This window comes from Manihot esculenta, chromosome 1 (assembly GCF_001659605.2).
Source record: "Manihot esculenta cultivar AM560-2 chromosome 1, M.esculenta_v8, whole genome shotgun sequence".
Lineage (NCBI taxonomy): Eukaryota > Viridiplantae > Streptophyta > Magnoliopsida > Malpighiales > Euphorbiaceae > Manihot > Manihot esculenta.
Genome location: NC_035161.2, coordinates 41,805,533 through 41,833,404, shown reverse-complemented (window position 1 = coordinate 41,833,404; position 27,872 = coordinate 41,805,533). Strand labels below are relative to the sequence as shown.

At 31.5% G+C, this 27,872-nt stretch overlaps 2 protein-coding genes across 3 annotated transcripts; both read right to left on the bottom strand.

Moving 5' to 3' along the window:
* Positions 1-37: 37 nt before the first annotated feature.
* Positions 38-5,761, bottom strand: LOC110617719 (lysophospholipid acyltransferase LPEAT2-like). Of its 2 annotated transcripts, XM_043949693.1 has the most exons (14): positions 5,052-5,760; positions 4,643-4,823; positions 4,494-4,553; positions 4,059-4,222; positions 3,902-3,965; positions 3,724-3,792; positions 3,455-3,550; positions 2,885-2,929; positions 2,219-2,289; positions 1,801-1,867; positions 1,287-1,337; positions 869-979; positions 721-768; positions 38-502 (listed from the first exon to the last, which is right to left on the bottom strand). In XM_043949693.1, exons 1-14 carry the CDS (start codon positions 5,543-5,545, stop codon positions 332-334), a joined length of 1,692 nt encoding a protein of 563 aa, XP_043805628.1. In that variant the 5' UTR covers positions 5,546-5,760; the 3' UTR covers positions 38-331. The 2 variants fall into 2 exon arrangements, with proteins under 2 accessions (XP_043805628.1, XP_043805636.1); XM_043949701.1 differs by lacking the exons at positions 2,885-2,929; positions 3,455-3,550 and having other exon boundaries at positions 5,052-5,761.
* Positions 5,762-16,159: 10,398 nt separating this feature from the next.
* Positions 16,160-18,232, bottom strand: LOC110615907 (transcription factor TCP9). Its single transcript, XM_021758120.2, has one exon. It carries the CDS (start codon positions 18,079-18,081, stop codon positions 16,981-16,983), a length of 1,101 nt encoding a protein of 366 aa, XP_021613812.1. The 5' UTR covers positions 18,082-18,232; the 3' UTR covers positions 16,160-16,980.
* Positions 18,233-27,872: the final 9,640 nt, after the last annotated feature.

Genomic DNA, 27,872 nt, shown 5'->3' with positions numbered 1-27,872 from the left:
AAATTAAAAGGACGGAAAATAAATTACTCAAGATTAGTTAGCACTAATTGAGATAATTTATTTATTTATTTATAGAAAATAGTAATGCAATTCTCCACTGGATGCAAGAAACGCTCTATCTCTAGTCTTATCCTATCTTAAACTGGCAAAGAATGAATAGCGTTGGTGCTCCGAGGCCCATGTAGCTTTTGACACTATTCCCTTCCTCTCACAAAACAAATACAAAATACCAGTGATATCAATTTTACGCAAAACCCAACCCCAAATCCAAATACAGAAATTTCAATTTTTCTTTTTTTTCTTTTTGTTTTTATTTTTTTTTTAAATTCTATCACACAATTTCTTGCAACATCATATCACCGGCTTCTGAGGAACCTTTCCGCACCAAACAAGGCGAAAAAAGTGCAATCAGCAGAGGATTCTTTCTCAGGCATGACATGAAACTATCCTTGTTAACCCTACCATCCTCCTCAGCACCAAATAATTTGAAGAGCTCGTGCATCTACAAGAAATCAATGGGATACATATTCCATTATGTTACAGTTGGATCTTCACTCCCCCTCCTTCCCAATTCCATGGGGGAACATATCAAATATGAAATATGTAGATGGTATTATGCACATGTCAAAGCAAAGTTTCTAAGTGAATTTTTTGCTGTAGGTGGATAAAGTCCAACCACAGCGCAATCACTAACAGTGCAGGGATACAGTGACAAATTACCTCATCATTATCCAAGTCTGGGATCGAAAGTCTAATAATATCTCCAAACTGGTTCACAAACAAATTGGAAACCCCAAATGTCAGCCAGGATTCACCTACCTAAATCAGAACAGGGAATAGGTGAAGGAAAGAACAATTAACAACATACTTGTTCTTTTGATATTTGACCATCTCCTCCATCACTGCAATTGGTAAAAGCTAATTCACAGCTTTGTCTGAAGAATGGTTGCTTCATGACATGAGCTGATCCATATAAGAACTGCAAGCAACAGACAATACAATCACATACATCAGCACTGTCCACCATAGTATCATTCAGAACACCACTTCCCTGACATTCATCACAACTTTTAATTCTTTTTTTTTTTTTTTTTTTGAAAAAAAAAAAAGAATCACCAAGTACAATTTATAACTCTAATCCAGAACTTTAGTGAAAAATGTACAAAGACTACTAAATGTAGTAATAAATTCACCACCACGTGTTGATAATTGTTTTCAAAAATATTTCTCTCATAAACAAAAACAGGAGAGCCGGACTGCACCTCAATGAAATAAGAGGAAGTTACCTGCTTGAATGTGATCGATCCATTCTTTTCCACATCAATGAACCCAAATATCTACAATCCAGTAAAAAACAACAGTTGAAGAAAGTATGACTAAATCTGAGTGTGCATCACCAAATTCTAAAAAATAAGCAACGATCATCATTCACAGCTCTGTGAATAGTCAGACAAATAGTACAGAAGGTTTCATCTCAAAACATGCAGCCTCCGAACAGCACTACATAAAACCCAAGTCTTAACAAAAAAATGGATTCTAATGGAACATTAAAATATCAAAGATACAACAATAATATCACACGCGGAGGGGTGAGGGGGGTCGGGTGGGGAGGAGATGCAACAACTACATGTCAATGAGTAAGCAACCGTGTTAAAAAAAAATACATGTTTATAAACAATTATTCATACCAGGAAGAACGTCTCCTCTTAATCATTTTGTATTATGCAATATGCAGTCAGGAGAGAGAATAAAGTAAATCATAATCCAAACATTGGGAATAACAATTTCGTATTGACTGACCTCTTCTGAAAGTTTACAAGTCTTTAGTCTCATAGCTCTCAAAAAGTCGTGGAATTTAACACGACCACTGCAGAAAGAATAAACATGTCAAAATTTAAAATTTGCATTTTTCATGTACTAACTCCAGATCACAGTGCTCATGGCCATAGGAGGTACATCTTCAGTGTTAAGCATTTAGCACCACTTAAATGCATAATTTAACACATTATGAAATTAAGAAGAGCAATTGGGATTAGTATCATGCAAACAACCGGTGTATAAATTATACTGAAAAATTAAAATTTCCCAAGTAAATTTCTTTATAGAATTTGCAATACAAATTTAAACAGCTGAATACAAGGGGTGAAAAATATTCTTTAAGCAAATGCATAATCAAGAAATAACTCATAGATCTACTCAGAAAGAAAAAATTTAATACCTGGGGTCTGGATTCATTGAGAGAAACTTGTCGAGAAAGTCCACAGCTTCTAAGCTACTTATGTGAAATAACTGACAAAAAAAGGTCCGTAAATTAGAAGGTATAATGTTCACCATTTAACTAACACATGCAGGGCCTAATTTTAAAAACTATGTAACTAGTACCACAACAGAAAAAAAAATGCATTGCAGAGTTGGATATGATATATGCCTGAACAATCATTTTTGTTTTTTTTTTAAAAAAGATGAAAATCATTAATTTGGAGTTCTAAAGAAATGTTACTAGAAAGTATAAAAAGAGTAATGATCATGACCAGAAATTGAATAGGTTTGCAGATGCATAGTTTCATGCTATGATCATGACCAAAAGATTAGAAGAGCATCTTTACTTCTGACAAACTGATACATACAAATGGCTTTCTCACAGTTTGCCACCCGCCCCCCTCCCCCTCCCCCTCCCCCTCCCCCCCAACTCCAAAAAAATAACGCATGAACCTTTGATCATGATGAGGGGGAAAGCTCAGTGTTCTCATAATTTTATGAAAAGCAGAATATCACCAAAAAAATTTATTTGTATACGGAGATTCACAAATATTAACTATTACTACTCTTTGGCATTGCAACAAAGTGACATTTCGCAACATGGCATTGCAGTGTGGAGACTTACTGATCCCACCCTAGCCATTTCAACCATGTAACTTGAGGGCTTCTCCTGCAAAAATAATGTAATCACAGTAATGAGTTATCAATACAAAATCATTAGCATCATTATAGTGGAAAATATACTGCAATATGCAAATGGGGGTTGGAAGATAAAAACCAAGCAGTAAAGACGGTAGTAAAGTTAATTGGTTGAAAGAATAAGATGCTAGTGAAGTTAATTGGTTGAAAGAATCTGACAGTTGAGTCAAGTTTATCTGTTGAAATAGTTGTATGACAATATCAAAAATAAAGCTCTAACATAAGTATTATAATTTCTCTAATTTGTCCACTTCCAACAAGCACAGAAAAGAGTTGCAAAGGCCAAAATTTTTGTTTGCTGAATTCAAAAGCCAGTGATGACTAATGGCCTACAAAACAATAAGCCAACTCAATTCTCTAAGTCAACCTTGTACTATTATGAGCACATATGATCATACTCAGGTTATAACCTATTAATACTTTATAACCTGGACAACTGCAGATTCTTTCAGGCAAGATCATTTTAAATGGCAAATAGAGAAAAATGGATGTGTACCTGCTTTGACTCGGATGCTTTCATATAAAGCATCACATCCCCATAGGAATGAAATGTTTGTACAACGTTAAGCGCATTTGCAATGGCATAGCTAGTCTGCATCCATATTTATCGCTCAATCCACAAAAACACCATTATGGGAACAAATGTAACTGCTTCTATTAAAAGTGTCAATTCAGATCCATGATGGGCAGGAGTACACTTTGCATGTCAATAAAATAAGAATGCAGAGAAGAGGAAGAAAAAGAAATGTAAAAGCAGTCACTCACCCTCTTAGCAAAATGAGCAGGATTTTCTTTACAATTATCCAGGGGAGAAACAATAGGTAGGTATTCTACCTGTTCAGTTCAGAAGAAACAATCTTAATTAATTACAAGCAAACCACAGTTTTCAAGCACCATATTATATAGTGACAAGGATCAAGTATGACAGGCAGGACAGCAGTACCTCCATAAAATTGTGGAACTGTGTAAACATCCTAAACAAGAGCTTTGCCAATGAAATATCCCCCCTAAGAAAAATGGAAGGCATGACAAGCAAGCAAGATTTGTAAGACAAGATTAAAGGCAACCAAGAAGCAAGTTCCATGTAGAGAGTTTCCTACCACGATTGGTCAAAATGAACATAAGGATAGCGGACAACCACCGGTTGGATTGCTTGACCAGGAATGAATGCACCGAGTTGGAAAGAAATAATGACCTTGCCATTAGTTGTTGTTCCCTCCGGAAACAATAGCACTCGAGGAAATCTATCACATGAAGCCTTTCTCTGTATTCATATCCTTGAAAGCACATTTCTGTATCAAATGGCTTATAAATTGATAAAAACTATCTGAATTTCTGTAGCAATTCTATGAACAGTTGCACAGGGTTGAAGTCAGAAAAAGTGCAAGGTGAATCAAACACCATTCAGAAGGCAAACAGGCTCATGTATTTGAATATTTTGTGAAACTAAATGCATTTCTGAACTGAAATAAATGCGTGCAGAAATCAATTGTAAATCAGAGAGGTAAAGATTAAAAGGGGTAGAAACTTACTACCTTTATTTCATTAACCGCTTGTTTCCTTGATGAATGAGAGAACCTATCGACATATATGACCTAAGAAAACATCTCATAAAAAATTATGAATCTCAAAAAATAAATACATGCTAATTCACTAACAGATACCTGGCATAGGCAAAAGTTACCTGCATCGCTCTGATAATAGTTCCAACAAATGGTATAGAATCATGCGACTCGGCTGCAACAATTGTGGGAAATAATTCGTAAAAGTAAAAGATAGGGTCGATGTATGATACATGATTTGATACAACAATCGGAGCAATTTCTCTGGGAGCAGGCTCTCCTTTTCTTCTTATCCATTGGTAGCTGTTAATAGTAGTTAGAAAACTAAAATAAGTACAAAGAAGGAAGACAATTTCAATGCGTCAAAATAAATAAAGATAAGTCACACAAGGGATCTCATTAGGTACATGAAACCCTAGTAATACTATTTCTTTTGCAATGATTATTTGAGCTAGCATTTATTTTCTTACCTACCAACTGACCATAAGCGTCAAATTTAAGGGAGGGAAAAGAGCGCGAAAATCAACATACCCGAAAGAGAAGAGAATACAGCGGGCACACATCCTGGTAACCCACATTAACCTAGAGCGCCATATGGGCATAGGATTATGCTTGTCCTTCCATCCCTCGAGAGCCAATTTGGTAGCAATGAACCCTACAGCCAAACAAGCCCCAAAAAGCACCAATCGGGCCACAACAATGGGTAAGCAAAGTAATAGCTTTAGCACCTCATAGGCTCCTTCTATATTGGGCGTACTGTTCCGGAATGGATCTACAGTGGACGGTGGGGGCACGGACAACCCATCCGATCCGAGAAACTCAAACGGATTGGGATAAATGTGGTTTAGATGCGAACTGTGATTTTTGTTAAAGCTGCCGATATCGTTGTTGTGGTGGTGGTGATTATGAGATTGGGCTGTAGAGGACCGTTGACCGGAGTCGCTATCGCGGACGATAAGGACAAGGTGGGGGGAATCGGACGGTTGAGGCGGGAGAAGCGGGGAGGAGAGATCATGGTCCGCCATTGATGGAGTTTGAAGGGAAGGATTAGGAAATGGTTAAGAGAAGAGAAAAGAAGAGATTGGCTTTTCCAGAGCTGTGAGAGCTGCACTTGCACTCAGACTTCGCCAAGGAGACGAGGGATCCTGTCGGGGGTAAATGCATGTTCAATTCATTTTCTTCTTTTTTTTCATTTTTCTCGCATGCCATACACTTTTCTTATTAAGAGAAAACTAGGGTCAAATTTCTGAAAATTTAAGAGCTGCAATCATTTGTTTCTAGTTATTATATTTTAAAATATAACTCTTTAATCTCTCTTTAAATAAATATGAATTAGTTAATTTCTTAAAAAACTCAATGGGTTGATATTAATCCACTCTAAAATAAATACTTTCCTTCCATCCAGACCTTTATGATTTTTCTCAATCTATAATATATAAAAATGAAAAAAGAAAAAATAATAAGAATTTCAAAAATATTAAATTTATTGATTATTAAGATTAATTTATTATGTAAATTAGTTTTAAAGTTTAAATACATTTAGAATTTTTTATATTTATTTAAATATTATTTATCTAAATTTACGTATTAAATTAATTATAGAGTTTACATGAATTTAAATTTCTTCAATTCTATTTGTATTTAAATTTTTTTAATTAGTTTTTATTATATTTACTTAAAAGAAAACCACACTTCACTGGTAGTGAAAAAAATTAAGAATAACAAGAAGTTTTTTCCTTTTGATTTTGTTTGGAAAAAAAAAAAAAAGAAACGTACAACACTAACAAAAATATAATGTACATAATTTACATTTAAAAAAATAGTTAGTCCAAATCATAAATTACAAAAAAAAAATTAATATTAATTAGATTCCTAAGTAAATTTTGTTAACTATATTTAAATCAAACATCAAAAAATATATAAATATTTTTAAAATAAAAATTTAACTAAATTATTTTATTTTTAATTATTTAAGTGATGATTTCAAATTTATATATCTGTATATATGGATAAGGAGAAATAATAGAATTTTCAAAAATACATTTTAATTATTTTATCTATTAGCAATAAAATTTTAATTGTAATTTGGATAATATTTTTTTATTATTTTAATTATCTTATGTATTACTATTAATTTGACTTAATAGTGAAACATAAATTCTTAACTCATATAAAATTTATTATATTTAAATTTTTTACTTAAAAATGTTGTGTTTAAAAACTATTTCATATTTGATTTATTCATAATTATATTGTAATGATTATCCTCTAATTTTTTTTTGCAATATAAAATTCTAAAATAATATATTATACATATAAATCATAAATATGTAATTATTAAAATATACACATACAAAAAGTATAGATAAGATGCAAAAACAGTAGTTCAAATAAATAACAACTCAATAACGAAATTAACCTGTTTAACTAATCCATAATTTAGAATATATAGAAAAGAGTTTTTTTTTTAAAAATTTATTTAGTTTTTGTTGTATAAAAAAATTCATATATAAAATAAAATAAAATGCTATATTAATCAAGTGATAATATATAATATTTATATACATATTGAGAAATGTAGAGATAACTACTAAGCTAATTGCAAATATTAGAAATAAGATAAGAGATAGACTTTATTATTATTATTTTTTTTTATAAAATGGGGATCGAAAATTGGGAGAGTAAAATCTGATATCTCTCAAATTTACTCAGATACATTTACCATTAAATTAAGTCTATAAGTGCTTTATCTAACATATTAAATAATATAATAAACTTTATCTTGATTGTAAATAAAATATTCATAATTTTTTTAAAAAAAATTATTAACTAATTATTTCATTAATTTTAGTCTATTTTTTTTTTATTATTTAATTTTTATTATAAGAGAAATCTGATATCTTAATTTTATATAAATATTATCGATTAGTCTACGAGTATTTATAATATTTTAGTAATTTTTATAATTATTAATAATTAAATTTAATATAAAAATTAATTAATTAATTTTTTAAAATACCAAAAATATATTAATATATGATTCAAATTTAAAAGATTAGCAATAATTTGTTTTGATGTTATCAAATAATAAGTTTCTGTTATTTTATATGATAGATGCAGTATATCATATGGGAAAAAAATATAAAAGAATACCTTTCAATTTTATTTATTTATAATTTAATTTATATTAAAATAATATTTATAATATTAAATTGTGTTAATTTATCTTACATCGCTAAAAAATATTAATGTAGTAATTAAAATATAATTATTAATTAAAAATTATAAATATAAAAAAATATACTATAATTTCACTCATTTATATTTTAAAATTTATAATTTAATTTATATTAAATTAATATTTTATAATATAATTTATATATCAATATTTTTAATCACATTTAAAAATTATTATATTTTGCTAATACGATGATACTTAAATAGTAGACTAGTTTTTTTTTTTTTACTTTCTCCTTTTATATATAAAAACTTTATGTTAGATATATATTACATTTATTTACTTGTTATTTTCTTAACTTCTTTCTTCTTTTCATTTTTCATTGTTTTCTCGTTTTTAATATTTTTTATTATTAAACCGTTAGACAATAAAATAAAAAAAAAATTATTGCATTCTTTGAGAAAAACGAAATAAATATTTATAGACGGATTAACAGCGAAGAAAATGAGGTGAGTATATATATAATAATAATAATAATATATAATAATAAAGTATATATATAATAATAATAATTATAATTACAATAATTTTTATAAAATTAATTCTTATAATAGCAACTCAGAAAACCATTCCATTACGAGGGGTTATTATGCTCACAAGAGGAGACTAGGGCTGTAAATGAGTCAAGCTATTCGTGAGCTACTCGAGGCTCGACTCGATAAAAACTCGATCGAGTTCGGCTCGTTTTTTAAACGAGCCAAGCTCGAGCTCAATTTTGAGGCTCGTCACTTAAACGAGCTGAGCTTGAGCTCCATAGTATTCGGCTCGTTAAGGCTCGCGAGCTGGCTCGTTTTTAGGCTCATGAGCTGGCTCGTTTTTAGGCTCGCGAGCTGGCTCGTTGAGAAGGCTCGCGAGCAGGCTCGTTGAGAAGGCTCTCGAGCAGGCTCGTTAAATAGACTCGTTAAATAGGCTCGTGAGTAATATTGTTTAAATAAATTGGTGAACCAATTCGTTAAATAAATTTATAAATAAGTTCATATATTATTAAAAAAATAAAAATAACTATAAAGTTATAAAATTTAAACTATTATAAATACTTGAAAATTATAGTATTGAAAATTACAAATAATTAAGATTAATTATTATAATTAATATTCTTTAAAATTAAATTATAAAAATCTTTTGTATATAATTATTATAATAAGATTCCATAAAATTAATGTATAATCACAAATAATTAATATTAATTATTATAATAAGTATTCTTTAAAATTATAGTACTACATGATAAATTGAGTTGTAAAAATTATATACATTTTAAAATTAAAGTATAATTATAAAAAAAATTTTGTATATAATTAAGAATACAATATAAAAGATGATAATAATTATCAAAGTATATTAATAATAATTAATTAAGGTTATATGGATGTTGAAGTTGAAATTCAAATTAACTAATTGAACAAGCATGAAGATGATTATGAAGATAATTAAATTATATTAGCTTGTTTCAACTGTTGGAAGTTGGAATCAACTTTATTCGTTTGATATTAAACTTTGTGTGTAATCTAATTTTATTATGTTGTTGAATTTATATTTATTTATGTTATTTTAGTTATAAATTGTGTTACGTAATTTTTTTTATGTACACTCTCTTTTTTTTATATTATTTAAATTAATGATGATTAAAAACTGATTAAAGTGTAATTATTAATTCGAGCTCGAGCCTGAACTTGAGCTCAAATCAAACTTTTTAATTTTGAGCTCAGTCTCGAGCTTTTTTAACGAGTTTCTTAATCGAGCTTTCCGAGTTCGAGCTCGAGCTTTATTAACGAGCTTCTTAATCGAGCTTTTCGAGCTCGAGCTCGAATTAGACTCGTTATTAAATCGAACGAGCTTTTCACGAGTCGAGCTCGAATCGAGCTCGATTATAATATTTAATTCTCGAGCCGAGCTCGAATCAAATATTAGAGCTCGAGTCGAGCTCGAGCTCAAGCTCGAGCTTCCAAACTTTTTTAATAAACGAGCTTGAACTTTACAAAACTCGGCTCGGCTCGGCTCGATTACACCCCTAGAGGAGACATTGTTTTTATAAATTTAGTACATTAATTTAATAATATTATTTTTATTATTTCAAATTAATTAATAATTTTATTTTCTTTCCCAACACGCAATGCGATATATTCCCATTTGCGGGTCTACCACAAAGGCATAAAGCAGAGGCCCACATGTTTTATCCCTAAATTATATCGTCCATCCAATTTTAAATATAATTTTATATTTGTTATTTAATTTCATTTTATTACTAAAATATCACTTAATTTTAATTTTATTTCAATAAAAAATTTCTCATTTATAAATCAATGATAGCCACCGTATTTATATCTATATTTAGAAATAAATGCAATATTTATATAAAGTCGAAGTATCCACTAAAGTTTAAATTTAAAATAATTATACTAAATTAATTAATAATTTAATTAAAATTAATTTTAATAAAAATGTAATTATAATTTATTAAATTTTTTATTTAATTAGACTAATAAAAAAATCACTTTTTAAACTTTATTTTAAGACTCTCACATTTAACTACTCTAATTTAGAAATTAAAATTTATAGAGCAAATCTGTTACATTCTTATAATTGCAAGTTTCTGGATTAAAAATAATAACATTTCTTTCTTTTCTTTTTTTTCTGCTCCTTCCTTTTATTTCTCTTTTATTTCTATAATTAAATTAATATAATATTATATTAATTTTACTATATTTACCGATAAACTTAACTATCATTATAATAAATAAAAATATTATAACCTTGTATTAATTTATTATTATTTTGTAAAATTATTAATTTTTTTAATATTCATTTACATAATATTTAATTAATGTGGTTAATATTTTAAATAAAATAGTATTAATTAAGATGATCAAACTAAACTAAATAAATTAAAAATAAAAATTTTAATATTTATACGAATCAAATCAAATTGGTTGCAGAAAAAATCAAATTGAAAAAAATTAAATCAAATTAAATTAATTTGATTTAATTCGATTTCGTGGGATTTTTTAATAAATTTTTTATTTTTTACGCTTTATTTTTAGTATTCTCAAATTTAATTAAAATATTTCATCATTATTATATTCTAATCGCTTTATATTATTAAAAATAATATATTATTATCACTAATCGATTTGATTTAATTTTTTATCAAAATCGAACCGAACTGAAATTTTTTAAATTTAAAATCGAATCAAACTGAAATAAATAAAAATTAAATCAAAATTTTAAATTAATTCAATTTAAATGAAATATTACTGTCTTCTCATATTAATATTTTTAGTAAACTGATATTAATAATGTTAATTAAAATATTACATACATAAATAAATATAATAAAACACGAATGAGGAATAAAAGGAAATATAAGGAAAAGGTTTTTTTTTTTTTTTAACATGCAAATCTACTATTAAAAGTATGCCCATTCAGATAAAAAAAAATTCAATATTTTTTATTATTCTATAATTTAATTAAAATTTTAAAAAAATAATAAAATTATTTAAAATTATAAATTTTATTACAATTATATTTCAAATTAAAACTTAAATTAGAAAAAGTGTGTCTAATGACGTTAAAAGATGAGATAAATTATTTTATTATCCATATTTTCGTGAATGAATAAATTAATTTATTATATATAAATAAATGTTATTAATAAAATTTTTTTTAAAATTTTCAATTATTTTATAATTTAATTTAAAACTTTAAAATTTAATATAATTCAACTCAAAAATTTTTAAAGTTATTTTTTTCATTTCTTAGTAAAAAGTAACAATTTTAACTTATTTTTATTCACAATTAGTATCAATAAAAATTACAGCAAATATTATATTTATTGATTTTTGACTTTATAAGTATCTTATAAGGTGTTTATTATAATAAATTTTAACATATTTATTATAAAAAAATTATGTCAATATAATAAAAAATATAAATTATTATTTTATTATCTGTTATTAATATTATATTACTGTTTAACATTATAAATCAGTACTTGAAAATACACACATAAATATTACATTAAGAGCACACAATATTAAATTTTAAAAAAATTAAAAAAATTAAAAAATTTTAAATTAAAAATAGAAAAAAGTCCTATTATATTTTTTATACCACACATACGAGAATAAAGTATAATAATAGAGTTTTAAAAATTTAGTAATAAAAAAGAATAAATTGAATTATATAAATTTTTAAAATTTTAGATTAAATTATAAAATAATTAAAAATTTTAAATTTTGCATACCAATAATATTTATCTACTAACATATGACTATAATAAAACAGCTTACCTCATCTGATAGCAAAATAAAATCTCCTCAAATTCAGTTTTAAAATCGAATATAATTATAACAAAATTTATAATTTTAAATAATTTTATCAATTTGTAAAATTTAAAATAAATTATAAAATAATAAAAAATTTAAAATTTTTTAAGTAAGTGAGCTTTTTACTAAAATAAAATTAAAATTGAGTAATATTTTAGTGATAAACTGAAATTAAAGAACGAATGTGAAATTATCCACTGGGTTGAGGAACGTATGAGATAAATTGCGCTAACTTTCACCTGACACACGTTCTTAGGCATGTTGTAATTTGATTATACGGCCAACCCTGAATCACAAATATGTTTTTTTTTTTTTTTTTACTTATCAATAAAAATTTTTTTAATTAATTTAAAAAAGAAAATTCCAATTTTAATCTGAAATTCGTTGGAATCGGTGGAAATCAATCAAATTTAAACGTCAGAAAATCTTTACAGAAATATTTTTGATAGATCACTGATTATTTTTTTTAATTTACATATTATTTTCTCAAAATTAAGTATTGAAAGACTATAGAATAAAAAAATAAAAAAATAAACCGTGAGGCTTATAATCCTTGCCTCACCCAATAACAAATTACTCTTTATAACAACACATGAAATTCACAAGCGTTAAAATCACGAGGCAGAAAAAATATGAAAATATCATATTATGATTATTAAACGATAAAGAAAAAAATATATTCGCATATTTATTTTAATGATAAATACATTTATTTAAAATAGATAAATTTTAATGGTATAGAAGGAAAATCAATCTCACTCACACTTTCAATTCACTGTGTCTTGTTCCTTCAGACTACATTTTCCATCAATATAAGCAATGTAAGAAGAAAATGAGGTTCATAAGTTGAAAAAACGTTTTTGTTAAGAAAAAAAATATTATTTTAATGCCCTTATAATTAAAACAAGTTAAGTTTATACTTAAAAGCCAATATATTTGAGAAGTAATTTTCTCAACTACCAAACAAACATTAAGAATGAGTAGCTAAGATTCATGCAAAATACATAACGTTGTAGCTTTTTAAACTATAAACGTTATAAACGATAATGGAGTTGAGTGCACTCGTTATCCATGCTAACGCAAACTCCCGGTCCTTGCTCGGTCCAAAGAGCCAGAGCCAGAGCCAGAGCCAGAGCCACATGGCGTGGACTGAGGGTCCCTGAAGCCCAATGGGCTGGAGCTGTCAGTTACTTTACTAAATTAAGAAGCTCCATGATTCCAAGCTGGCCCTTCTTCTTGGTTTCTTAACGATGCACATCAATATTGATTCATATATAGCTGAACAATCCAGTTTTTGTTAGTAATGGATGATCACACAAGTTGAGACAGAAATGGATGACAGTAATTGGAATGCAATTTTAAAGAACATGGCCATCTTGGGTGGGATTTTGGTGGCAACCCTTTTGATTATTTTGGGGGTTTTAGATCACAGGGAGGTATTGGAAGAAGCCAAAACCCCACAACACCATGCAGCGGCTGCCTTATTTGTTGTAATTCTGGCGATTTATTTTGCCACCTTTATGGTCATTGCAATTATTCTGTGCATTGAAGGCTTCAAACTCATGTTTACTCCCCACAGAATTGCACCCACTGATAACAATGATCCGCCTCCATGCATGCTTCAACCTTGATTATCATCAACTTTCAATTCTTCTTCTTCCTAGCAAACAAAAATCCATAAGAAAACATATATGCTTACATGTATAAATGATATATTTGTGCAATTTAATTAGATATAAATTATTTAATATTTATAGATGTAATTTTTTTACGTATATTTTTTTATATATAATTTTTATGATCTATTTAAATTATGGCGTATTATAAATAGATATATTCGTGTAGTGATACATCCAGAATTGGCTACAATTTATCTTCATCTTAAAACTAGTTTTTTTTTTTTTTTTTTTTTTTTTTTTCATACGGCATCTTTTTCTGCTATAGGAATATTCCTCTTCTTGAATTGAAGTCTGAAGAGTGCCATGGGAATATCCTGTATTCATTATATTCAATGAGTTCATACCCTTAGACAGAAAAAACAAAAAAGAAAAAAAGTTCATATCAATTGCATTTTCACAAATTTTTTGTAAATAGTTAACGCCAGCAACAATCGCTATTTATAATGAAAAATAGGATTTTACAAATAATCTTTCTTAACTTAGTTTCTTAAGACTATTTATTAAAATGGTATTTTTCTTAAAATAATAATCTTTTGTTTACTCTAATTTAAATTTTTAAAAATGATTAACAATATATATATATATATATTTGTAAAATAATATATCAATTTTTTTTATGATAAATATTGAACATAGTTCCTTTTGAGAATCATTTATATTAATATACATAATTTGAAGCCAAAAGGACTGCATCTGCAATTGAATGGGGTAATTGCTTTAAGCCTGTTAATATTACGATCCAAAACTTAACATGACTTCTACCAAAAAATAAAATAATTTGTATGAGTTGTCCATTTCAGTGAAAAGTCAAAACCCACAAAGAATATACCTTAAACAAACTATATTCTAAAATGATTATTTTATATACACAATTTATTTGAATTAAAAATATAATTTAAAATAAATAATTATATTACTAAAATTATTTCAAATATTAAATAACTATATTTTTTTATATTATTCATTATTTATATTTATATATGGGTGTGAATTTTTTAATCATCATTTCATATGACATTATTTTATTCAAATTCATGGTAGTAAAATCCGGTCGGACCATACCCATTTCCCAAACCCATTCGAAGATATGTAATCCGTGTGCCCATCCTCATCATCAATGGTGGGCCTCAGTCTCAATAAATCGCCGGTCCACCACAAAGCCCGTACCCTAGCCCTAGCCATTGGTTTACGCATGTAGTCGTGGTGGGAGAGTGGGAACGGAACCATTTTACGGCTATACCCAACAACTAGTATGCATACTGCGCGTGCGACTGATTTTTCCACAAACCATAATTTGATAATACAACTCATTTCATTTCTTTTCTTTTTTTTCAGAATTCGCAACTTCATTTCTACTGGAAATTCGTATTTACAACTACTTATTATTAATTAATACTAATAATATAGATAAACGGATTAACATCTTTATGTTTTCTATAATTATGACATATCAAGTTTTAATATTTTTTATTATTGAGTTAAAAATGTTAACATTTATATCCTTACTTAAATTTAATAAAATTGAAGTAATTAATTAAAAGATGAATTGAATTTTTATTTTAAAATGCTCCAGTCCTAAACCTATTTCTCCTTATTCTAGTTTTTAGTTTTTATTGATAGAATAATTAACTGATTATGCAATGTAATTTCAAACACTCAATTGCGAGACACCAAAAATATCTGTCACAATTATATATTTATATTAAAAATTAATTAAAGTTTTAAATACAAAAATACACCCATTTTCGCGCACACTATTTTCCATATAATCAGCCCTCAGTTATGTATACAGAGATGAAAATCTGTTGGTTCAGACTTTAAATCCAACCAAAGCGGCCCACTGGCCATGTCTGCTTACACAGGGATTAAGTGGGACCGAAAGACGCTTGAAATGGTGGTTTATTTAGCAGCATCGCATTCATATCACGCCTAAACTTAAACAGACACCGCACACGTGGACCACCCAATGCACTTATTCCATAAAAGTCTAGCTGGCAAAAGTAGTGCGGACCCAGCTTCTAATGGGCTACATCAAATGGCCCACGCAACTTTACTACGCACACAGATCATATCACCTAATAAGACATTTTAAGCTTTACAACACAAGTCCCTACGCTGCCACTCCTGCCTTCTCCAACTATCTCCACTTTTACCATTTTCCTCAACAAATTAACCTCCAAAATAATTTAATGAATAAATTGAACATATTATTTTAATAATACTAAAATCATTTTGAGAAGATATGACATTATTAAATCTGCAAAAAATTAAAGTGATGTTATAACTGCGGAGTAAAACAATGGTGGTGGTTGTGGTGGGATAGAGGCTCCACCATTAATTTGGTCCGATTCCTAAGAGATGAAACTAGACTTCAAAAACAATGAACCGCACTGCAGATTGAGATGAAATGTTGGAATTCCATTGACTAAAAATTCAGTCAGAGAGGATAACTAACATGTTATAGGCTACAATTACATTTGGGTGTACCCAACTCTACCATTACAAGACAAGCAAAGACCAGCGGCATCCAATGCCCAACATCATCCTTCATCACCATCCATCGCGTTTTACTTTTTGCAAATCAACGACGACCAGGCCCACATAAAATAGGACCCTACGTGTCAGATACAAAAGGGCAGGACCCCACATTTAAAGATAAACTCAAGAGACGTGTCCCCTTCTCCTTCTCCAGCCTGCTCTACTCTCGATCGGACCACCGAACCAACCAAAGGGACCACCACGCGGCCGCCTTGGAAACGCTGTCAAACGGTCCCACGAGGGCCCCACTACCTTTGGGGCCCGTGCCCCATCACATGACGGAGCTATGCGGATGCTGTTGCCCCACTCTTTTGAAAAAAAAAAAAAAATACTCCACCTTTTGCACTGCACGGTCCACGGAACTGAGCCTACCTTTGCATTTTAGGTTGAGTGTTGACCCACCTCAAATGGTGGAACCCAAAACCCCGCCTAATCGAGACCCCACTTTACACGTGCACACCATTAGAGCCCATCCCCACGTGTACACGTGCTCCCCCCACCCCCAATCAGCAAAGGCAGTTTTCTTCTTCTTCTTCTTCTTCTTCTTCTTCTCTCTCTCTCTCGTCTTTTTTTTTTTCAAAGCCAAGGTAGTTTTTTGAGCTCAAATTCACTCGTTAATGGCGGAAAGACTAAAAAAGAAAAATTAGGCCGGAAAACACCTTTTCGTGTTTTCAATGCTGTCAATGCTTCGAAGGTCGAGTCATGAACTGGAGCTCCTGTTTATCGTAAATCTCCAAGGAAAAGTCTCTAAGCATTTGGGTGGTGGTGGTACTAGTGTTTGTACTGTTAGCAGTACTACTACTAATGGGAGCAGAACTTGAACTTGGGGCCATAACAGACGTAGCTTTCGTAGGCTTTGAACCAGAAATTGTAGAACTCGAAACGGGCATCGCTACTGCTATATTGGCTGCTTGTTGCATGGACGATACGAAAGACGATATCGGCCTCGCCGATATGTTGATTAGAGGCGTAGCCGCAGCTGGGAACGTAAATATCTGGGGCTGGTTCGGCGTTCCCGCAATGGATGCCGCCATGGGCGGTACCATGAAGAACGCGCCAGGGACGACGGCGTTAGATGGTATGGCCCACATGGGAACTAAACCCTGAGGAATTACTGCGGTTGCTGTTTGTTGCTGCGGTGGTGGGGGTTGCGGTGTCATTAACGGGGCAAGAGGCGCGGAGACTGAAACAGCGGCGTCGCTTATGTCAATGTACTCGCTATTAGCGGGTCTTTTACGCTTCTTCTTTACGGATGGGTCGTTGGGTTCGGAGTTTGCATTAGAGGTTGTGGGGATTTTGAGGGTCCCATTGACTGACATGGCAATAGCGGGAACAGTTCCGGTTCCGGTGGCGGCTATAATTGCTGGCTCCGCGTGCTCAAGCAACCACCTAATGGTCTCTCCATCGGATTTATGACCCAGCTCCCTGGTGAGCTGGAAGATCCTAGCTGCACAGGTTGCGGGCATTCGGATTCTCCTGCCCCGACCCTCGACTTTGGTGTGTCGGTCTTTCGTAGAAGCTCTTTTGGGCGGAGCAGCTGCTAACGGCATCCTGATCGCCGTGGGCACGTGGACGGCGATGGGCATGACACCTAGAGGCGCAGGTGATCTCTCCTCCGAGTCCGGCTCTTCCTTAGGAGCAACCTCCTTGGTTGTGAAGATGGAGTTGGCGGTGGGGTCTAGTTTGTCCGTATGTGCATCTCCATCGGCGCTGATTCTGAGATCAACGTTCCGAGTGTCATCGTCGTGTTCAATTTCTTGTTTATGGATCAACGTTGCCATCGCGGAAAAAGAAAGAGAAGAAAAGATAAAAAGTGCTGAGAGTTTTGGTACACGTCACAGAAAGAAAGGAAGGGAAGAACAGGAGAGAGCATGGAATGGAAACAGTGGAGTTTGAATTGGGGCAATTACACGTCGAAATTGAGGGCATAAAACTGGTTATATATAGCGATACACCATACAAGAGAAAGGGCCTAATATTTGATGCGGAAAATCAAATCTACGGTTCATATCTTGACACGTGGTGGGTCCCAGGCCGCACGATTATAATCCCCATCCGTTGGTGGGGTCAGTTGTGGTGATGCCACCAATGAGCCAAATAACAAATCCTTTTGATTTACCTAATATATTTTTTTTCTCGAAAAAGTTTCAGAACCTGAATTCAGGGAAAATGGAAAATATTTATAAAATAAAATAAAAATAGTGAAAATTGCATGGATTTATTCGCTCCCTAAATTCGAAGATGATTGAAGTGAAGGTGAGGTTGAGTTTTACTTTATGCCCCCATGGAATCTATTTTCCTTGGCCACCCTTGTCACCTTTTTAAGAGTTTTCCAACAATGTGTTGCTCAAAATTATGTTAGGACAAAGAAAAATAATGCATTCCTAAATTTAATACACACGCAAAAAAAAAAAAAAATTGACGTGCAAATGCTAGCTCAAAATAAATATGATTATAATAACGGAAATTATTCTTAACATGTGGCTCCCTAATTTTTGAATCAGAACTAAATAAAAAATAAAATTGAGTTTACTGAAATTAAATTTAAATCAAACTAAAACCAGCCAATGTAATACTTGTTATAATTATTCTTTTTATTAAACCAAAACCAAATTAGTAATTGTTTGAAATCATAAATACTGCATTTTGATTTTACCTTATTTATTTTTTTAAAAATAATTAATATGTAAAGAATATTTTTTTAATAAAATGTTTTTTTGCATTATCTGATTGTAACATTAAGAACAAAAGGATTTTCATCACCCTAAAATAACTGGGTAATTGAAAAAAAAAAAAAACATTATGTACACAGCAAGATAATATATAACATAAACATGTTAATACATTGACTAAAGATAAGTAATTAGTATGCATAATTGCAAAATCCTTGCAATTCAAGTGATGCCCAGCCCAAGCAAAAGCAACCTTCGTTTCACTCTTTGTAAGAGCCAGCGGCTTATTTTCTCAATAAATATAATAATGCATCAATTTTGTAATAGAACAATGAGAAATACTTTTAAAATATAAAATTAAATCTTGATGACAAAATAAATAAAATTCATTTCAATATCTCTTAAATCTACTAACTTTTTTTTTAAATTAATAATATACTATAATTTTATTTGATTCAAATATATTATTTTGTAAAAAATAACTTTAAAAAGTCAGAGAAAATAATTTATTTTTTTATATTAAAAAATAAATCATTCAAATTTCAAAATGTCAAGAAAAAGTTAATAATCAAACAAATAAAATTTTATCACTTTCTAAAAATTTAAAATTTCATAGTTATATTGCTCCTAATCAAATAAGATCTATAATGATCATAATTTCACCCTAATAACACATATTTTTAGTTAAATTTAAAATCACTAATAAATTTAATATAACAATAATATTGATAAAACATATACTATATATATATGATACGTAACTTTTCTTTGATACAATATGTTTCTTTAGTTCAGTTTGACATTTTAAAATTATACACATACATACTAAACAGTTTAAATCTTTATATTATTTTATCATTATACAAAAAGCACAAAACTATACAGAAACTACAAAGTTTACCATATAACAATTTGAATGACTGAATATATCTTAAATTCGATTATGTTTTTTTAAAAATCAAATTGCAAAGTATAGTAACATATATGTTTATTTAATTAATGTAGCAAGTTAATATGCATAAATTTTTTATATGAGCGAGCGTTAAAAAAAATTCATTAAATTAAATAATTATTGATGAAAAAATTTTAATCTTACTGTAACGATTCGGAAATCGGACCGCTACCGGCACTAGGGTTCAGCTCGCTACCGGCGCTAGGGTTCAGATCGCTACCGGTGCTAGGGTTCAGATCAACTTAAAGTCGCCGGAACTCGTAGCAAACTTACTATACATTTTGTGTACCAGATAAAATCCATACATGATAATACATTATAACAAAAACTTAAACATTTCATAAACCATGACCCAACCTGTGCATGTATCAAAACTGAAGACATAAAAACCACACTAGAGCTCTTATCAAATGCTCTAATATAGTAAACATCACATGCCTCAAACTTGGTTCAAACATAACTCATAATTAAAACATTTACATAAGAATCATATTAACAAGGATTACAAAATAAAAAACTGGGGCAAAGCACAATTTTATTCCATTAAACAATACATGTCCACAACTATTCTATTACATCAAACAATACCAGCTACTATGCCGACTTCCCGATCTATCATTGACCCTACAAATCTGGGGTTAGGGGAAATGGATAAGCTATAAGAGCTAGTGAGCAGAACATAAAACAGTTTAATAAATATATGCTCGTATGAAATGCGTCACAACATAAACAATTCACATCAAGATGGACTTGTCACCAGTAACCCTCTACATATTCCAATGTGCCCATCCCTCGACGGAACTCCTCAAGACTTTCGCTTAAACATAACATATCATATCCATAATGTAACGACCCGAAAATCGGACCGCTACCGGCGCTAGGATTCAGATCGACTTAAAGTCTCCGGAACCTGTAGCAAGCCTACTATACATCCTGTATACCTAATGAAATCCCATACATGATTATACATTTTCATAAAAACTTTAACTTTTCAAAAAACCAAGTTCAACCTGTGCATGTATCAAAAACTTAAACATAAAACCCATACTAAAGCCCTCATCAAATGCTCCAGTACGGTCAACATACATGCCTCACTTGGTTCAACATATTATAAACATAAAACATTTTGCATAAGGATCATGTACAAAAGGGATTACAACTCACATTAGGGCCAAGCACAATACTAATCCACAATACATTATATGTCTACTACTAATCTATTACATAACATATACCATCAACTTTGGTGACTTCCTAAATCTATCTCTGATCCTGTAAACCTGGGGGTTGGAGAAAAGGGGTGAGCTACTAAAGCCCAGTGAGCAGAACAAAAAAAAACAGTTTAATAGACGTATGCTTTCATGAAATGTGTCACATCACAAACAATTCACATCAAGGATGGACTTGTCACCGGTAACCCTCTACATAATCCAATGTGCCCGGCCCACAACGGGAGCTCCTCAAGACTTTCGCTTAACATAACATAACATATCCAACTGTGCCAGGGGCGTAGAATGGGCCTCGACCTAGACTTTCCCTTACATCGTGCTAGGGGCGTAGAATGGGCCTCGACCTGGACTTCCATATCATATCATATCATATCATACCATATCGAGGGCTAGATGGACTTGTCACTAATAACCCTCTACATAGTCCAACTGTGCCAGGGGCGTAGAATTGGCCTCACTGGTCTTTCTCTTAACATCACATAACATAACATATCCAATGTGCCAGGGGCGTAGAATGGGCCTCACTGGTCTTTCTCTCACATCGTGCCAGGGGCATAGAATGGGCCTCACTGGACTTTCATACCGTATCATATCATATCATATTGAGGGCTAGTGGGTCATCCAATATCCATCCACATCAACATCATATTATGCAATGCACCACATTCGTGAATTCTAATGCAAACAACCTAGTACATATCATGACATTCGTGATGCATGAACATACTAAAAATTTCATTTACTTTGAAACATAGTTCAGTTCTACTCACCTCTGGCTGACTCTGAAACAGCTAGCACTGCTGACCTCATTGGTTCCTCGGGTCCGATCCTACACAGGTGGACTCAAATGAGGGACCAAACATACTATGACATGACTCTAAATATCTCCCCAAAAACCCTCTAAAACATCATAAAACATGCATATAAAACATGCAAAGGAAGGCTGGGCAGGAGACTTTCGGTGGTAGGTTCGGCGGCCGAAGGTCCCTCCAGAGCCGAAAGTCAAGCACTTTCGGGGGTAGGGTTCGGCGGCTGAAAGTCCTTCCAGAGTCGAAAGTCACCGTCCTTCGAGGGCAGGTTCGGCGGCCGAAAGTCCAAACTTTCGGGGGCGAGTTTAGGCGGCCAAAACTGCCTCCACAAGCAGGTTCAGCGGCCGAAACTGGCTTCGACGGCCGAACCTGAGCTCTCCCAAAGGGCAGAACCCGATTCTGCCTTACCTATCCAGCCACCCACAACATCCCAACATGTATCCAACTATACTAAAACATGCATAAACACTTATTCCAGCATACAAGGACATAAAACTAGCCTATACCCCAACAAACATCACATTTAGCATACATTTAACATTTAACTAACATAAACCCTAATATTTTACATCTACTCTAAACATGCATCAAAACCCTTAACCCCATCTTAAAACTCACTTAAAACATTATAAAAGGCGTGGATCTACACTTACCTCTTGAAGATCGAGAGGAAATGTGATCCAAACTTGGAGATTAGGAGAAAACGAGCTCCAGGGGTCTCCAATCTTCAAAACTCTGATCTTAGCTCAAAAATCTTCAAAACAAAGTAAAACTTCATCAAAAGCTTGAAGAGATTGAAGGAAAATATAAAATCAACCATGGGAGGGCGAAATCTCACCTATGCCCGAAAATAGAGAGAGAAAACTCGCTCATTTTCGGACATGGGGCCTTTTATAGGTGGCTGGCCAGACCACCTTCGGGGGCTAAAGGAGCTCCCGTATGTCCACCATGTTCGGCGGCCGAACCTGGACTTTTTCTCCTTAGTCTTTTCTTTCAAAACTTAATTTTATTTCTTCATTAAAACCATAAAACATATAAAACATTTTAGAAAACCTTTATTTTACCCTTATAGAAGGCTTCGTCATCCTAGAATTTCAGATTCCAACGGAGATTCCGTCGGAAGGTAGGAATTCCGATGCCGGGGTCTAGTCGGGTATTACAAAAAGAGCGTCCGCAACTGCACCATGTTCGGCGGCCGAACCCGCTTTTCCCTCTAAAGCATTTTCTTTTCTTCTTTTAAAACTTTAACTCAAAACTAATCATTAAAATCATAAAAATCATTTTGTAAAACCATATCTTATCCTTCTAGGATGTTCCGACATTCGAGATTCCGGATTCCAACGGAGATTCCGCCGGAAAGTTGAAATTTCGATGCCGGAGTCTAGCCGGGTATTACACATAATGCCACGGGCGTAGAATGGGCAACCCTGGTCTTTTCCTTACATAGTATCAGGGGCATAGAATGGGCAGCCCTGATTTTTCCGTATCATATCATATCATACTCGAGAGCTAGTGGGTTATCTAATATCCATCCACATCAACAGTAAGTTATGCAATACATCATCTTCGTGAATTCTAATGCAGAACAACCTAATACATATACATGGCATTTGTGATGCGTGATCATGCTTAAAAGTCTAGTTACTTTAAAAAGATAGTTTAGTTCTACTTACCTCTTGCTGACGCTCGCCTAAAACTGGTGCAGTTATCTCACTGCAGGCCTCTACGGTCTCACAGGTCCGATCCTACACAGATGGACTCAAATGAGGGACCAAACATAACTATTACATAACTCTAAACAACTCCCAAAAAACCCTAAAACATACCAAACCATGCATACAAAACACGCAAAAGAAGGCTGGGCAGGGGACTTTCGGCGGCATGTTCGGCGGTCTAAACTCCACACAAACCCGAAAGTCAGGGACTTTTGGGAGCAGGTTCGGCAGCCTAAACCCCTTCACAGATTCGAAAGTCCATGCTTTCAGGGGCAGGTTAGGCGGCCAAAAGGTTGCCTTCACAAGCAGGTTCGGCGGCCGAACCTTGCTTCAGCGGCTGAATCTGGGTTCTCTAGCAAGGCAGAACCCGATTCTGCCCTATGTATATAGCCACCAAACTCTCCAGTCCTCACACCCAACTCCTCAAAAACATGCATATTCACTCGTCATGCATAAGGGACATAAAAACTAGTCTAATCCCCAACAAATAACAACAAAAACAACTCAAGAGCAACCATTCATAAACAACCCAACTCAAATCCTATAACTTTAGATCTAATCATTTCATGCATTATTAACCTTTAACCCCTTCTTAAAACTTATTTAAAACATAGTAAAAACAAAAATCTAGGTTTACCTCTTGGAGATTTAAGGGTGACAGCAATCCCAACTTGAATAGGAGGTAAAACGGTATCCAGAGGTCTCCAAGGTTTAAAAACTTGGATTCAAGCTCAAATTTTCAAAAACAAAAAGAAACTCGTGAATTTCCTAAGAGATTTGAAGGAAAAATGACAAGAATCACAAAGGGAGGGCATGAACCTACCTCTGCCCGAAAATGGAGAGAAAGCTCTCTCATTTTTGGGCTGAATGCCTCTTATAGGTGGCTGGATAAACACATTCGGGGGCCGAAAGGGGAGGTCCCGCGGCAGCACTACCTTCGGTGGCCGAACTTGAAGGTTCGACGGCCGAAGTTGAAGGTTCGACGGCCGAACCTGTAGTTTCTCTTAAAAACTCTTTTATTTTCTTTTTTTTTTTTATTCAAAACCTTAAAATTTTCAAAATTCATTTTATAAAAATCTTATTTTACTCTTTTTAAGGAGATTTCAGCTTCGAGATTCTGGGTTCCAATGGAAATTCAATTGGAAGATTGAAATTCCGACAACTGAATCTAGCCGGGTATTACACTTACTCTATTATACAGGTTCTATGATGTGCAATCAAAGAATGAAGACATATAAAATGAAGTGAGAGATTTATTTAGGATGTCTCCATTTAAATAAGGTTTTAAAGTTTTAGAGTAAGATTTTAATGGTAGTAGGAAATAATGTTGAAAAAATAAAAAGTAAAGAAGTTGAAAAAGAAGAGAGGGGAAGAAGACTTTTTGTCAAAATTTGCTGGACCTAATAAAAAAGGAGTCCCTGTATCTTATTTAGCATACTTCATGGAGATGTAATAATATATTTTTTGATGGAAATATTTTTTCAATTAAAATTAATTTTATATATTATCAACTATTATTTTCAAAAAAATAAATTTGTCAAAATCAATACATCATAATAGAAATTAGCACATGTCACCAAATTTCTCAAATAAATAATATTAGAATAATTATTTAATATTGTTATTGTGCACTCACATTAATATAAAATATACAGAATTTATAATTAAAAAAAAACATAGAGCATTTATAAACACGTGATACGTTTTGATTCTTCAATGGCCTTTGACACGATGGAAAATGGCGAAATATATATTTTCATTCTTTAAATTTTTAAAATTAAATTTAAAAATAAATGAATATTTAAATTTAAAATTATTATATAATACACGTAAATTATTTTAAATTTTAATTAAAATAATTTTACAATCATAATATATATTAACATAGACTATAAACATATTAAAATATATTCGTGATGCTTAAATTATTACTTAATTTTACTATCAACAATAAATAACTTTATAATAATAATTTATAATATATAAAATTAAAACTGAAATTTACTAATATTTCTTATACTAATATTTATATATATAATATTCTTTCATTAAGATTGCGATGTAATGTTAATAATTTACACGTGTCATAATCTTTTTAAAATTAAAATTACCGTAAAAATACAAATATATATTTTGCGAGAAAAAAACCATTGTTGGGTATGGAAGTATTCGGGTTTCGTTAGTGACAAATGAATCCGTACATAAACCAAACAATACTGTTCTCAATCATTTTCTACACCTAGACAGATCAAGTGAACTTTATCCACTTCTCTCCTTGTATTCATACCCACAATTCCAGAAAACCCTAATTATTTAGTTTTAATTAATTTTCACATATTAGGGCTAATTTTCAATTGTCCATTCACATCAGTATTTTAATTATAGGATTTTAGTTTTTTTTTTTTTTTTTTTTTTTGAATCAAGAAAAACTTTATTTATCTTATAGAATAATAATCCAAGAGACAATCAGGAATGTCAATCCAAATATTGAATCTACCATGATGAATAGACTCTCTAGCTAATAAATGGGCGGCTCTATTTTCTGAACGCCGTACCCAACAAACATGAATGTTACCCTGAGACCGCATAATATCTTTATAATCAGAAACAACTAATCCAAACTCTGAAAAGTCATCCAGAGGAGAGCGAATAGCCAAGACTAAGGATTGGTTATCCGTAAAAATACAACCTGCCTGAAGAAAACAATCTCTAGCATAAGATAAACATTGACGCAAGGCCAAAGTTTCAGCAATAACAGTTATAGGATAGTTATTAATGAAATTAAACCCTAATTGAATTTAGAATGAAGCTGACATTGATGGTGAAGCTATTAAATGAGGCATCAACAGTGTTGGAGGGCACACCTACCTTGTTGGATTATATTAATATTAAGTTTGAATTTTACACATTAAACATGTACTATCATTTGTATATAATTATTGATTTTTTAAACTAATTGGGGTAAAATAAGTATAAATAAGTTTTAATTAAGACAAAATATTTAAATTGCATTGCGTACTCTTTTTATAATGAACTAGATTCAATATTTTATTTTATTTTATTTTTTACAAAATTTTTTTAAAAATAATTGGAAACAAAATTTTGAATTACATTGCTTCCTTCTACAAACTCAAATGAAAAAGCTAGTTTTTTTTTTTTTTTTTTTTTTTTTTTTTTATAATAATTGTTCTATTTTCTAAATGAAAAACAACAACCCTTGCATAACAAAAATTATATTATAACATTTTTCATAATGGATATTAAATAACTAGTTAAAACTATTTATTTACAATTATGAATTAATAATACACTAACAAGTATTTAGAAGTAAAGAAATTAAGTTTTTTAAAGGATTTATTTTTTTAATTATGAAATTTATGAATATTTTTAAAATTTGTAAGCAATTTATGTTTCCCATTTCATTTTATACGAAAACTCTAATTTTCATTTTATATATAAAAAAATATGAAAAAGTATATTCACATGTAATAATAAAAAATAATTTTTAATTAAAAAATAAATTTACTTTCAATTTTCATTTTTTACCTTATATTATTTATTATGTTATCGGATAGGGGTGATGTTGAGTATCTTCCTATATACCAAGATTAGGGATGGACAATTATCTGTCCTTTAATAAATTTTAAAAAGGAAAAAGTGATTTGGAGAGTGCACTTCCACGGAGGTAAACGGTAAGGTTGTAGTTGGGATCAAGTGCGGTAGAGCCCAGTGAACAATGAGCATCACGTTGGTTCTGCTGATTGAAAATGACAAAACCAAACTCCAAACGCCACTTTATCATGGGGACTTATTTGTAAGGCTGCACTGCCACTGCACCCCCCCCAACTTGTATCGTACGGCAACGATACATCTGAGTGGACCCATTACCAATCTGTCAATATAACGGCTCCACCATTCATCTTGTGGATCCCACCACACAAATGCCACTCTCTCACCATCTATCTGTGGGTTTGATTCTTCAAAAGTGGGCCCAAACCCTACCGCGGCATTGTGGTGGTGGATCCCACCATTTTCACTGGTCTGATGAGAAATGAGCAGGGCCCCCCTAATTACCTCATGCCCTTATCCCCTTGGTGTTATGGGTCCCACCACCCCCTAGACGATGGGTATGGTCACAGACCCTTTCCCTGAGGCCCCAGACCAATTTTAGATAAGGGACCACAATTTGGGTGGA

What these genes read in the sequence shown, in the direction of transcription:
- LOC110617719 (XM_043949693.1), bottom strand. Translation starts at nt 5,545, where the DNA reads ATGGCGGACCATGATCTCTCCTCCCCGCTTCTCCCGCCTCAACCGTCC. An exon ending in CTATTATCAGAGCGATGCAG is followed by an intron (nt 4,554 to 4,642) that starts GTAACTTTTGCC and finishes ATGTTTTCTTAG; the next exon opens with GTCATATATGTCGATAGGTT. An exon ending in AAGCATCCGAGTCAAAGCAG is followed by an intron (nt 2,930 to 3,454) that starts GTACACATCCAT and finishes TTATTTTTGCAG; the next exon opens with GAGAAGCCCTCAAGTTACAT.
- LOC110615907 (XM_021758120.2), bottom strand. Translation starts at nt 18,081, where the DNA reads ATGGCAACGTTGATCCATAAACAAGAAATTGAACACGACGATGACACT.